At 43.2% G+C, this 15198-nt stretch overlaps 1 protein-coding gene across 1 annotated transcript in view; it reads right to left on the reverse strand.

Moving 5' to 3' along the window:
- The window catches only part of NRAP (nebulin related anchoring protein), a 417859-nt gene that overhangs the window by 36591 nt on the left and 366070 nt on the right, over positions 1-15198 (reverse strand). Inside the window, exons 34-35 of the mRNA XM_078643841.1 lie at positions 14067-14174; positions 4669-4980 (exon numbers count right to left, since the gene is read on the reverse strand). Of these exons, the coding sequence (XP_078499967.1) occupies positions 4669-4980; positions 14067-14174 (420 nt within the window). The remainder of the gene's footprint in view (positions 1-4668; positions 4981-14066; positions 14175-15198) is intronic.

Raw genomic sequence — 15198 nt, forward strand, 5'->3', positions numbered from 1 at the left:
CAGAAAAGGGCTCTAAAAGTTTGGACACTAATTTTACATCAGCTATCTCCGCAAACAAGACTCAAGATTCAAAAACAAGGCCGGCTCGCTTTAAGACAATTAATTTGCCACCGGAAGCCACTGAAGGAGGGTAGAAGAGAAACCTTTGTTGAATTGAAAAATAAGTGTGCACAGTGGCTTCAGCTGCATAAACCATTACCCATTCATATGCGTGGCGATATACTTGCAGTCAGAAGAGGAGAGTGGGTGGGCAGAAATACCAAGACTATAGCAGGAGATGTTGTAACTGTCAATTTTAGGGATACAGGGGTAGTGAACTATATATGTAATGCACCTAGTAGTGGACCAGCTACCCAAATTCATCCACTTCCTCTGTCCTATTTTCTGCCCATGCCACCAAGGCAACATCCCCCTAGATTTAATTATCCAATTAATAGAGGGTTTTCACACGCTCCACAACACACTGCTCATCAGTGGCAGCAACCATGGCAAGGACCACCTCCTCTATTTGACCCCTTTGTATCCCAGTTTACCCATTGGAATAGATTCTGTGCTCTTGATGAGGTAGACTGACTCACCCTTGATGAAACTTCCTTCTTAAATCTGGACCTCAATAGGGGTGAGGAGGAGGGCTTTCAAATTACATCATATTCGATATGCCCTGATCCTCCAACCGCGATGGCCACTAGCCAGATTCAGTTAACATCTTCTGTCCTAGAGAGGGAACGTTTAGATCCTCCAACTGACACCGACATTATTGGCATTAGAGGAGAAACCACCAAGAAGAAAATAAAAATCCTTAGCTGGAATCTCGCGGGCATCCATAGGAAATTGGGTCTGCCCGAGTGGAGTGATCTGGTTGAAGCACATAAGATCTGCATATTCCAGGAGACCTGGAGCACTGAACCACTCCACCGGGTTGGGTTCGTAACCTATTCTGTCCCAGCTGAGAAACCCAGACATGGGAAGGGGCGTCCCTCGGGGGGCCTCATTATCTGGGTAAGTATTTCTCTTAACTGCCGAATAACATCTAAGCAGATAAACAACCCAGATATCTTAGGTATTCTATTGTCCAACCCTTGTAGAGGTTTGTCTCTAGCTCTTTATAACGTCTATGCTAGAGGCACAAAAAATGGGTGCACCTCATCTGTAATATCTGATCTTGAGGTGCAGCTTAGGGACCAAAAGGAAGCTAATCATACACTAGTAGCAGGCGATTTTAATTGCACCTACGAGCCACTTCCTTTAGATGGTATTCCTGACCTGGGTGAAGAAGATAGTAGATGGGGTATCCCCATACTCTCCATCCCTCCGATTAAGCATTGGACTCGTAGTGCAGTGCAGTTAAATGCACTGACTTTAGAGTTTGGGCTAAGAGCCACCAATGGCCGTACGTCTTCTGACCGGATGGGTGCTCCTACGTTCAACAGAGTTGGTCACACCTCGAGGATTGACTATATTCTATTGGACTTAAAACTTTGGAGTTTGGTCGAAGATATGGTAGTTACACCAACTGTGGAAAGCGACCATAACTCGCTTTCCCTATCTATCACGAACCCCTGGCCCAATGGTGCATTGTCAGCACCATCCATACACAAGATTACTGTCTCCTCCTGTGGAAGACGCATAAAGTGGAATAAAGTTGCCAGTAATGCTGATAAACTTTCCAGCATAGACGAGGTTCTTATGGCCTCACAAACAGAGCTTGATAACATTAACTTAGCCTCGCTAGCAGATAAGGCAACACCCATCTTTGAAGCAGCTGTCAAGGATATAGGCGAAGCTTTCTGGGTAAAGGGCTCTGCAGGGAGGAATATGTCCCAACATAAAACCAAGGGGATGTATGACTGGTATACCACAGCATGTAGGAAAGCTAAGTCTCGCCTAATTGAGGCTGTTAAAGGCAAATCTCAAACCCTGATACAGATAGCCAGGAAGGAGCACAAGAGAACACTGGTACAGGCGAAAAAGGAGTGGGAAGAGGCCTATTGTTCTACCCTTAAAGAAGCTAGCTCCAAGAAAGATTCAAAATGTTTTTGGGACACCATAAGAGCTAGAAATAGGCCAGATAGTGACTTGATTACTTGTAATATCCCAAGTCAGGCGTGGGTTAACCATTTCTCAAAGCTCTATACCCGCCAAGATGTTTATTCTACTCCCATTGCTTCCAGTGATCCTGAAGGGGGGGTTATGGTTTCAGTATCCTTCCCTCCAATTTGGGATACCCATCCTAAAGATTTTGACTTCACAATTAAAGAAGTGGAATATGCAATAGGCACTATCATCCCCCAAAAAGCTGCAGGCCCGGACGGTATCCCTGGTGACCTTTTGAGATTTGACATCCCGAAGTGGGGAAAATTGATTCACTCCCTACTTGTTTCCATCTGTAGGGGTGCCCCTATCCCCTCTTCGTGGAAAGGGGCGGAGGTGGTCCCTATTTATAAAAAAGGCCCCAGAGATGATCCATCAAATTATAGGCCCATTAGCCTGTTAGATATTAGCCAAAAAGTAGTTGGAAAGGTCCTACTGGTCAGAATATTAGACTGGGTAGATGAAAATAAAATCCTCTCTGACTACCAGGCGGGTTTTAGAGTGGGCACCGGGACAATCGAACAAGCTTTTAGACTAATGATGGTGTATTGGAAAGTCGTGGTTATAGGCAAGGGCAGTCTTTATCTCGCGTTTATCGATTTAAAGACTGCCTTTGACCTTGTACCTACGGAGACCCTATGGAGTGTATTGGCTGACATGGGGTTGCCCCACTACTTGCTATCACTACTCATTAGGCTACATGAAAATAGCTTTGCCCAGATTAGGTGGGGCCCAGGGGGGGAAAAAACAAGCAGCATCCCGGTTGAGAGAGGTGTCCGCCAGGGATGTGTGTTAGCTCCCACCCTTTTTTCTCTTTACATCAATGGGGTGGTTGAGCATCTCTGGGAACATCCTTCAGATGAACCATCCCTGGCTGGTGAACGCATACCTACCCTCCTCTTCGCGGATGATACGATTTTAATATCAAAAACCCCAATAGGCCTCCAAAGGCTCTTAAATAACTTTCAATCCTTCTGCTCCAAACGAGGCCTGGTAATCAACACAAGCAAGACAAAATACCTTGTGTTGAATCCTCCTAAAAAACCAGTCCGCTCCCCTACCCTGAACGCTGAACCCCTGGAGAGGGTAGAAGTCTTCGACTATCTTGGTATTCGCCTTTCACACAAAATGGAATGGTCCCCACATTTGGACAAAATGTTGTTAACCCACAAGAGGACAACAGGAGCTATTTTAAAAGAACAACGCTCCTGCACAATAAGACCAATAGCTGTAGTCCTTGAGATCTATTCGGCTAAAGGGGTTAGTTCTGCTCTTTACGGGGCTGAACTTTGGGGCTCATCCATCACTGACGATTTACCAAGATCAGAGAAGAAATTTTGTAGAGCGATTATGTCACTTCCTCAGGGTACCCCCACGGTCCCGCTAATGTTGGACCTAGGATGTCGCCCAATTGATGATCTTGCAAGACTCCGTCCTTTTTTGCTATGGGCACGACTGTGGCGTGTGGAGGAACTTGGCAAATACGCGCAAGGTCTAGCAGAAATCATGTCATTACCAGGGTGGCATAAAATTAAATGGCTGAGAGATATTAAGACATTGCTATTAAATCTGGGCTTAAATGAAGCGTGGGTCAACAGATCCTCACCACCGAAGTCAACTCTTAAGAAACTTTATTGGGACTGGATTTTGCTACAAAGGAACACTAGCACTACTATGGGCAGACTTACGGAGGACTTCTTGAAGTTTAAGGACCAACCCAAACGGGAAGTGTACCTTGATATCATTGAAAAACCCTTTGATAGGGCTCTGTACTTCAAATTTAGAGCAGGAACTCTTCCTTTGTACCATTTTACTTCATGTTGGAAATCCCCTACACAGACTACAGAACTTTGCCCAGTATGCCTATGTAAACCAGAGACAGTGGCACATTTTATGTTTGAGTGCGGAGAGTATGCCCTTCCCAGGAGGGCTTGGCTCAAAAATCTATGCCGGCAGTTGGGCACTAGGAGCCACATGGCCGCAATTCGGATATTAATGTCTGACAGTCGTGCCACCTATGTTTGCGCCCTAGCTAAATTTTTATCATGGGCTTGGTCAATTCGAACTAAAAGGCTAAAATTAACTGTTTAATTCTTTTTTTTAAACCAACTGCTAAATGAACTTTTTTGAAAATTTTGTAAACTTTTAACTAACTTTTTCTATTGGGTCAAACTCTTTCTGTATGTTCATGTTTGCTTTTTGCTTTTAAACTTGATGTAATTGATTTATGTGCAGCTTTTATGATAACTTTTTATCGAAATAAAGCCTTTTTGACTTGACTTGACTTGACTTGACACCACACACATCCATAGACCTCGAATTGCAAACAGAAGTGGCCGAAGCAACCTAGATACAAAGAAAGTGATGCCTGGTAAGGACTACTGGCCCTTTCAGGGATCCAGTTTCTCTGCTTGATTCAGCATCTTAGAATCTGTTTGGATTTCATATGTATTTTTGCTCTCACACTGTGACTACTTCCTGTGTATGGATCACAAGATGGACTAATAATCCACCATTTCTGCATGCGAGTTTAAGAATGCGTACTTGGTAATCGGAGATAAATTCACCACAACATACCTCGCTCTGTAACGCATGCGCCTTCTTTGCCCACTGCATTTTCATGTCATCAGACGGCACTGTGTAGTCATGCAGCCTGGTCTTGTAGTCTTGGTCACTGGCCAATGCCTGGGCCTTCTTGGCATGGACTAGATTCACCATGTCCATGGGCAGGTGGAACTGGGACCTGGTGTCCTGGAAGCCCTTCTTATATTGACGCTCACTCTGTAAATTTCCAACCTGCAGGCAGTGCAGCATCTTGGGGTCATCCAGAATGCTCCGGGCTCCAATGTGCTTTCCCCGCTCTTCCACAAAGTTGTGTTTGTACTGGTACTAGAAAAGAAGCAAACATGGGTATATGATGTGTCAACAGATTATATTTATTCTTGGAACATTTTACAGTTGAAGCACTTCTCTTTTTTGGTTTGCTGTACCCAGGAAAAAGAAATACACACAATTTCAGATTGTAGACATTATGGTCTAGATTTACAGTTTTAGAGAAGCCTAAAATATATGTAGCATAGATTTAGGTGTACTATTTCCAGTGATTTCTGACCTTTCAATGATTTACAAAGAACTACGCAAAAATATATAAACTAGCGATGGATTTGCATTCATATTCCTGACACTCTATATGTACTCCTGTCGACTGTAAGCAAAGCGGACGATACGATAAAGAAAAATACGATACGACACCATAATGACAAATATGACCTTCACCTTTATTTGCGTTTTTCATTTTCCTCCACAAGACAGATTTCCCCTTATGCCCTACTTGTAATATGCAATATTTTAACTTCCCTTTCCCATCTTGGAAGCCAGTAGAGGAGGGAAGAGAGGGAGGGTGGGAGAGAAAGAGAGAGAGAGAGAGAGAGATTCTACGTTATTGGAGATTTGAGCCAGCACGCACCATCTATCGTTGTGTCATTCATATTTTTCTTTTGCCCCTTACAACATCGGGCAAAGGGTCACCTCACTTCAGCCATTGACTTACTTCACTGTGAGTGACAGCAATCTGCTCTTTCAGAAGGAACACATCCACACACAATCTAGTTCCCTTCAGTGCCAAGGACTAATATGGCAATGTGTGCTTTATTTGAGACCAAAATATATTTTTGCTTCAAGTCAATCTTTTTTTCCATTTTTTGGTGAGGACCTGGCAGCTCCCCCCAAATATAATTTTACAAAAACTATGTCAAAACAAGCATTGACAAACCACAAAGGTTGTTGGTCAAATTCAGACATATTGGAGTTGCCAAAGCTTATTTCTAATGTTTCTCGGGTAGGAAATGACCCACAACATATTTGTGAACACTGAAGAATTTGTATTTAGAAAATATAGTTTACAAAACGGCATGGGCTGACATCCTTGTAGTTGCAGAAATGACAGGGAGTTGAATGTATTTGTACATCTTCATTATTTTATGAAGTATTGGCTAGGTTTTTAGGGATGTCAGAGTGTGGTATATGAGAAACTCAAATGAAAAATGTCCACCATACAATTTGTATTTGTATTTTACATTTATAAAGCGCGCAGCTACCCAACAGGTTCTCCTGGCGCTGGACGTGTCGAAGCCGCCACAGCTAAGCAGAGATAAAAGAAGGAAATACAGAGGAAGAACAGAGGGATCAAACAGAGTCACTAAACAGCAACATCTTTAAGTTCCTACAGAAGTCCAACAAGCACGGACAATTTCTAAGGTCCAACGGAAGGGCACTCCAGAGCCTGGGGCCAAGAGAAGGAGTGACCCCTCATACGGACCAGCCGAAACCTGGGAACTAAGAACAATGAAAAACTTGAAGAGCGCAGTTGTCGAGCCGTAACATAGAGTGAGAGTAGGCTTTGAATATAGGAAGGAGCAAGGCCCCATTTGACGCGAAACATGTTACTTAAACTCAATGCGCTTACTCATTTTAAGCCAGTGGAGTTGATGGAGTAAAGGAGAAGCAGAGGCAGATCTCGGCAGATGGAAAAGAAGACAGGCAGCAGCATTCTGGTTGACCTGTAACCAATGTAAAGAGGTTTTATCAATACCCGCATACAGGACGTTACCGTACTCCAACCTGGAAGTCACCAGGGCCTGCAGAACCATTCTCTGAGCTTCCAATGGAACCACCTCGGAACAGCAAAGCAAGATGAAGCAACCCTGGAGATCTGAGGTTTAAACGAGAGCTTTTGATCAATAATATAGCCCAAATTCTTGACTTTGGACACAGGTACAGGCACAGGGCCTAAATCATCAGGCCAGTGTTTTGATACCCCACAGCTCAGGGTTATTACCCAGGATGAGCACCTCAGTTTTGGAACCGTTAAGCTTCAAAGCCTTACTGGTCAACCAGGCAGATGCATTCCTCAAGCCACGCCGCAATAAGGAAGGATCTTGGTGCCGAGCAGCAGAAGGAAGAAGACGATCTGAGTGTTGTCAGCATAGGAAAAGATAGTCAGACCCGAGTTTTCTGAATTGTCAGCCAAGGAGCGAACATATATATTAAAAAGTAAAGGGCTCAAAATAGAGCCCTGAGGAACTCCAGAGGTTAACTCTAATATTTGCGATCTCACATTGTCAGAAAAACCTGAAGTGTACGATCAGTAAGAAAAGACCTCAGCTATTTCAGAGCCAAGCCCATAATTCGAACCTGTGACCTTCATGTCAAACACATTTCCTCGAATGGAAGCATTATTGCTCTGAGCCACCAGGCCCAGTCTCTGAAGGGGTTAAGTCCCACATATTGGAGTGCAGCAGGTGAAGGTCTATCAAATACATTGCAGTGTGGTGGGCTGGTGTCTCTAGGATGCACTCTGGCGGGTGCCTTAGTATGATGATATGTTCTATGGCATTTATGTATGAATCTAGCCAGAGAACGAGAAGGTGCGTTAATGCCTGTGGGATACAGTGCTTAATAGTGGGTTTGCGTTCCCAAGTGGCAGTGCAGTTGGGGTCGTTTCCTCGGGTTATCCTGTATCCAGGCAACTCAGTATTCATAGGATGCAGTGGAATAGGGTGGGTTGGTTCCCCAGAATGCAGTGAACTGAGAATGCATAATGTATATGAGATGCAATCTAGTGGGTTAGTTCTCCAAGCATGCATTGCTATGTGGTGGATTATTGTTGCAGGAACACAGTACACTGTGTTATGATTGTATGACTGGGTTTCAGTGCAAAGTGAAGTCTTAGCAACATTATTATGATGTGCGATGTGTAAGTAATATAAAACAAATAGTCCCTAGTAATGACAAGTATGATACAAATTAACAAATAGCAATTCATTATTTCCAAAAACAGAAATACAGCCAAAGTTCATAAAATAATAATATTGTGGCACAGTCAATATAGGTGTAAACATTTCAACCCGTACTCACAAGATAAAAAATGGTAGAGTGAGGTGTATGAAGTTAATAAGAAGGTCCTTCATAGAGAAGTAGTCAGTAAAGTAGTCAAAATCAAATAAAAGATGTCTAGAGGCGCTGCATGGTCCAGGTGACGGATATCAACAGGAGTATAACCCGTGGAACCCTGGAGGGCCTGAGTCAATAAATACGGAAATTGCCAAGTGAGCAACAGGCTCAGGGAAAATTGACACATGGTATAGGTGGAGAAAATGAGTGACACTGACCAGGGGGAGACCACATTCCAAGAAACTGGATGTCATGCTTGTAATGAGTGCAGGATGGCCAGATAATGGGGAAAGGACACTATTAGTGCAAAAGCTTAATTCATGAGTGCGAATGCTTCAATTGGCCCAAGAGTGAGCGCAAACCGCGCAAAAGCAGGTGGAGCCAGCCGGCTTCAGACAGCCGGTAGCTTCAGGGAATGGGGTGGGCAGCACAAAGACTTAAATTAGCCAGGAACGCGGTAGCAGAGCAACCAGTTTGGCTTCAAAATATCCTTACAGTGCTTCAAGGATTGTTGCAGGGATATCACCATCACCAATGATATGTGTGGCACCTGGAGTGCAATTCCATTTCACCACAGAGTGTATGGAAATTAAGGAAGGCCTCAAGCCTCCTGACTATCTAATATGAGGACCATATTAGAAGTGAAAGTAACTATAGAAGACATAGGCAAATAGAACCAGGAAGAGACTTAAAGAAGGAAATGGGTGCATCCAAGGTACTGATTGCATGAATCACATAGTATCCGTGCACATTAACCAATATACACATAGGGAAAATCCTATAGAAAAAAATAAATACGAAGAGAGTAAAGGTCCTCAGGAAAGAAACTCAATCAAGTCAAGTCTTTTTAAAATGAGGAGTTACTTCAAATTACAAATGCCCAGTCTTCTTCCGGGTTTAACCCAGCATGCATAGTGCCCATCTGGATAATCCAATGAAGCTCTCTTTGTTCAGCAGTGATTCAATGCTCCCTCCTTGTTTAGAGGTGGAGAGGGTGCTGATTACTTGAGATCTAAAATCGACTTGCCAGTGTTCCTTTTCAAGAAAATGTGACACTAAAGGAGCAGTGAAGACCTTGAATCTAATGCGACTCCTATGCTGACATATGTTTGATCTTTTGGGTAGTTTGGCCTATATGCAGCATGTTGCACAGACAAAACATGTCATGTATTGCATTGGAAGCGGTGCAATTGGAACAAGATATAAGGAGTGCAGTAAATCGTGAATGCATGAATTATTTGGTCTGCATGCAAAAGGCACATACACTGCATTGGCCACGCATGAAGTGCCCTTTTATAGGCAGTAGGCCCCAATGCTCTATGACGGTACATGCATTTTTTTGTGATACTATGGGTGCTTGGACAAGATGGTCTTTCAAACTCCTCACACATTTATATATAAACAAAGGAGGATCAAATGCAAGGTCCCCTTCGGCTAATGTATGCCAGTTGTTATTTAATACCATGTTATTTTAGCACAGCACCTAACCGGGAGTTCAGGATAGCCATGCTCAAATAATTTACAGGTGAGAGTCTTAATTACCTGGTAAAGTCATTTTTGTATTTACAATTGATTCTTAGCCTCAAGATAGCATGGCTATCTCAAATGCTTGGTTAGGCGCTCTGCTAAAGGAGCATGGTTTTATCCACAGGATACCCTAGTGACCGCCTGTAGGAAACAAGAATCCAATAGACTTGTCCGTGTCACCATTTTGTGCCAGAGTTCGAATTTAATTTCAGGCATCCAGGTAGGCGTCTCTTTTTTGTTTTCTTTTATCTTCTTCACGGACTACTTCTCTATGAAGGATATTTTTATTAACTTCATACCACTAAGTCTTTTCTTCTATCATTTTTAATCTTGTGAGTACGGCTTAACATTTTTAAAATTTTAATTATTACAAATGCCTTGCAGTGGTTTGGTACATGACAAAGTCTTTCTTCTCTATCATTGCTTCAGCTTCGTCTTGGGCTTGATTATTCCTTAAGTCTTGATGATGATCTCCTTATCCACTAGGGCAGTGTTCTCTAAAGTCGGTCCTGGAGGGCTGGATCCATGCCAGCTTTTTGGCATATCCCCATTTAGATCAATGTAGTTATCTTAAATATCTGGCGTAGATCCAGGCCCCCAGGACCGACTTTAGAGAACCCTGCAATAGGGGATTGAAATGCCGCCAACTTTGAAAATACAAGAATCCTATTTGACTGTATAAATGAAATTTTTCTGATAGGCCATTCTATACTTGCCTCATAGATACACGTATTGATCACGCTTTATCAATGGAGTGTATACCTTCAAAAAGAGAGCACAGAGCATGTTTGAATGCATCCATATTAAGTGTGCCTCAGTATGATTATTATTTTATAACATTTTGTTTATATTTGTCTTTTTGAGAATATGAAATTGCCATTTGGTAGTTTGAATCATAATTAACATTATTGGGTACCATTTTTTTTGATAATAGTGATTATCTCAGGACCCCAGAGATCCGCGGGTTCCCCTAGTAACAAAATATCGTGTCAAGAATACTGAGGGCAAAAATATAGTGAAGGTAAATTTCTATAGAATTTTTTTATGGTTTTAATTGACTAAACAATAAAGAAACATTACATATAAGTTTCTATAGGTAAGCAAAGTTTTACTATGTATAACTCCATATAAATGTACCTTGACAATACATACATCTTCAAGGTACATTGTTGTGGAGTTACGAATATTACACCTATACTTAGCTATTTGCCCTTACCTTCTCTATATGTTGGTTCTTGATATTTTTGACATGATAGTCTGTCCACACAATATTTTTGTTTCCGATATTCTGTTAGTTTTCAGAGTTAGTGTTCCTAGGCAGAACAGTGTAGTGGTATAGTCCATAGAATGCCAAGCAGTGGTGTGATGCTGTGTGTCCTAGGCTAGAGAGGAGTGTGCTAGCGTCCATAGGATACAGTGGAGTGAGGTGTATTAGTGTACCTAGAATACAGTGTAGTGTGACAGAGACTCTAAGATACAGTGCAGTTATGGTAGGTTAGTGTCTCTTGAATAAACTGCATATTTTTAGGTTGCTTCCAAATATGCAGTGCACTTTGAGAAGGTAGTATACTTAGTTTGCTCTCGAGGATGGCAGGTTACTGCCTCTAGGATATAAGTCACTGTAGTGGGAAAGTGACCCTAGGATACATTGCAATATGTAAGATTTTAGTGTCACTGTGATGAAGTGTCATGTGGTAGGTCAATGTCGACTAAAAACAGTGTAGTGGGTTTGTAAAGCGCAGAATGATGAATTAAATGAACTAGATTGTGAGAGGCGCTGAACTCTTCAACTTACTGTACCTTGAAATGCTGAACCTTTGCTACTATTAACTACTGACAATTTCCGCTGTGCGCACCTGGCCCTGCTGCTAGTACCTGCCATGGTCAGGAGAGGCTAAAGACCTCTTGGCTGAAGGATTGCCTTTACTGGTATAGATAGGCAGAGGGTCCCTGGCAAGGGCAGGCCCCAAACTCTCTGTGAGCTCACAAAGAATGCCAGAACCTGTCTTACTGTTTCTCCTGTATGCACGAAATGTAAGATTTATGGTGTAAACGGTCAACGTCTTGAATATTCTTGCCACATATGCAGTCTGTAAGAAGGTGTATACATATGTGTTCAACGAAGTGTGCGGTGTGAGAGCAGCACGCCACATTGTACAATGCAAATAAACTTCTGACGCCTTTTGAAATAGACCTTGCTTAGCTGATCTTACTAATTCGATCTTTCAGGCAAAAGGCAGTGCTGAGTAGTTACACACACTTTGGCCAGTTCTACAGCAGTGTAGGGCGTTACCGCACCGAGGAAGGTGTACATATGCAGTGTTAGCATCCTTTGAATGCAGTGCAGTGGGTAATGCCTTTGGGATGTAGTGCAGCTTCATGTGATGTGCAGTGTCTTACTTGGTGATTTTTCTGATGCAGTGCAGTGTAATGTTGCTTTAGTGTAGTGTAGCGTCAGGTCCTCCGAATATAGGGGCCTATTAGGATGGCGGACGGACCTGCGTCCGTCCGCCACCCCAGAGGTGGAGGCATGGTCCGCAGGGGCAGAGGCGGTTCCTCCGTGCAAATTAGGATGTGACCGACACCCTGGCGGTCTCATCCTGTATTTTTAACATTGCGGCAGGTGCTGCTTGAAGCAGCACCCGCCGCAAGGTTAAAAGTGCATGTTTAACATTTACATGCACAAAGCGGCAGGCACCGTGCGGTGCCTACCGCTTTGTGCATGTAAATGCTGGGGGTACCATAGGTACCCCCCATGTGCACCCTCCACCCCCGAAACCCTGGTGGCCTGCAACGGGCCCCCAAATGCCAAAGACCACATGCTTTTCCACGGCAGAAAACCCGCCGTGGAAAAGCATGTTTCCCCATGCATCGTAGTATGGCTGGCGGTGTCTGATAGACACCGCCACCATATTAGAGCTTTTCCGCCACGGGACCGCGGCGGAAAACAGCGGATGGTCTCCCCGTCCGCAGATGACCCCCCTGCCGTCCTAATCTGGCGGAGGGTCTTTTCTCTCACCACAGCGGTGAATCCGCGTCCTCCGGGCCGGCGGTGGCTTCCGCCGGCCCGGAGGATGCGGATTCACCGCAATCCTAATCGGGCCCGTAGTTCAGTGCCCTGGAATACTGTCCCTCCTATGTGATGCATTGTAGTGCCTTATGATGGCATGAAGTGGGGTTGTGTCTCTAAGATGCTGTGCACTGTGATGTGTTAATGTCCTCAAGATTCAGTACAATCTGTTGAATTATAGTTCAAAGGACACATGCAGAGGATCCAGAACGCCGCAGCGAGAGCGGTGGTAGGCCTCCCAAGATTCTGTCCTACCTCCAGCACCCTACGGTCACTGCATTGGCTTCCGGTGGCCCAGCGGATCCAGTTTAAGGTCCTCTGCGTCGCCTATAAGATCTTGAAGGGGTCCCCGGCAACTATCCTTACGACCCTTCTGGCCAATTACATCCCAGCTCGACCCTTGAGATCGGCAGACCTCGAATTGGCCGCTGTGCCGCGCTTCAAGCGAAGTAGGGCCGGTGGACGCTCATTTCGAGTGCGTGCAGCTGTTCTGTGGAACTCCTTACCCCCGGCAATTCGCGCTATGAGCGATTTGCTTTCCTTTCGTCGCGCAGTGAAAACGTTTTTATTCCCCTAGTTGTATACTTGTGTTGTCTATTGTTTAGTTGTGTTGTGTAGCTGCCTTGTCGGGCGCCAGGACGCTCCTTAGCTGGAGCATCTGTGCGCCAAATAAAAATCACATAACATAACATAACATAACATGCACTATGCTCATTATTCTTGCAATGCATTGTAAACTGCTGGAATAAAGTTTCTAAATATTCAGTTCCTGCCCAATGTCAACCACAGCTCCTCCTCTAGGAACACCAATGATCATACCCATAGCACTCCATGCACTACTGTGGTAGTAATTTTCATCTGCAGGTCTCAATCTATCAAAATCGAGCTTTAGTCGACATGAAAAAGATACTTTTTGTTTTCCTGTTATCCTCCAACTGCTTTTTAGGTATAATTCCAATATTCCTAAACAGGTAGTTATACAGCTATGGAAAGTGACTTGATATCTTCCTGGAAGTAAGAGCACCAAATTAGTTTCTATTTTCTTTTGAGAAAAAACAATTTTCAAAAACATTAAGTTTCCTCTTGTATAACCAAGAAGCATATGTTAATATGCACAGAAACAAGAGTAAAGTCTGCTTTCAAAACATATGACTAATTTGTTCACAAGAAATATCACAAAACAGGGTCTTAGTATGACTTTAATGCACCACCTAAGCCAAGCTAAAGGCCTGTGCTTCTATGACATATACCGGTGCCACTGAAATTGAAATATCCTTTTACAGATGGACTTACCAAAATGTTCATGTGAAGTAAGGCTGGTCAATCTGGGGGACGCTGCATCTTGTTCTCACCATCCTGACCACTGTGCAGCGCCTGACAGTGTTTAATTGTTAAGTACTACACATTCAAAGTCTGTTCTACTCACATCACTTGCAATATCACCGGATGCCTTTGCTGTCTGGAATGGAATTGCCTCTGTGGTCAGTCGGTATCCTTGGCCTCGTAGACTATGCCAGGACTCTCTGTATTTGACCTACAAATAAAATAATTACATAATTATTGGTTTTCCACCTTAAAAATACATGCATGGACAATCTTTCTTTTTTATTGAACGAAAATAACATGCTAGTGATAGTGAAATCTACATCTGTAGAGTGGCTTGAAAAAATATGCAAATTATTCCCTATTCATACAGACTGCAATGCGTGTGTAGATGATTGAGACTAATGACAACCAGGCAGAAGACACCCAACTGTTCGAGGGGGACAGATGTCATTCGTAACTGAGATATTAGAAGTTTAGGCACTTCCCGGTGGCAATGGTGTCCTATCAATTTTAATAGCTTTCCTTTGAGTTACGTTCCTATTTCCCTGCTCCTTTTATCTTTATTTCAAGAAACATAAGAGGATACAGTAAAAAGGTTTTGCTTGTGCTGCTTTTATGTTGGGGACAGCCTTATATTGTTCCCAACAGATTTCCGGACTGAACGTTCAGCAGTTCTGGGGAGCTAAGCGTAGAATAGTCACCTTTCCTTCCTGGTCACACAACATGCTTTGCCTTTTCGTGGACCGTATTTTTACTGTTACTATGGCTCTCTGCACAGTGACACTTTTATTCCATTAAACAGTCCTAGGAGAACTGGTATTGCCTAAACTGGTCCCATCAAATTGGTCTATTTAACTTTCCTGCAATAACAATGTAGATGGCACATAAATTGCACCATTGGCATAGAAGTAAATTGTCATATACGGTCTGCAGTGTGAATTTATAACAGCCACATATAGTACACAAATATATGTCTGCCAGGAACAGCACTTTGCAATGGCTGCATTGTAGTTTGAAACAACTGTAGTAGGACATGCAACAGAAAAGTGCTCTTCCATGTGGGGACAAACCATTTTATATGTCAATAAATAACAGCTAGAGTGTGCCTTGTAAGCCCATTGGGCTGGATACTTAATGGATAAAAAAGTGCAAACTACATATTAGAAAAAGTATGCCTTTTACAGTGACTAAATATTCAAAAGCTCTTTTCACTGTGTAGTCCAGCTGGATTT

Source organism: Lissotriton helveticus, chromosome 5_1, assembly GCF_964261635.1.
Source record: "Lissotriton helveticus chromosome 5_1, aLisHel1.1, whole genome shotgun sequence".
NCBI lineage: Eukaryota > Metazoa > Chordata > Amphibia > Caudata > Salamandridae > Lissotriton > Lissotriton helveticus.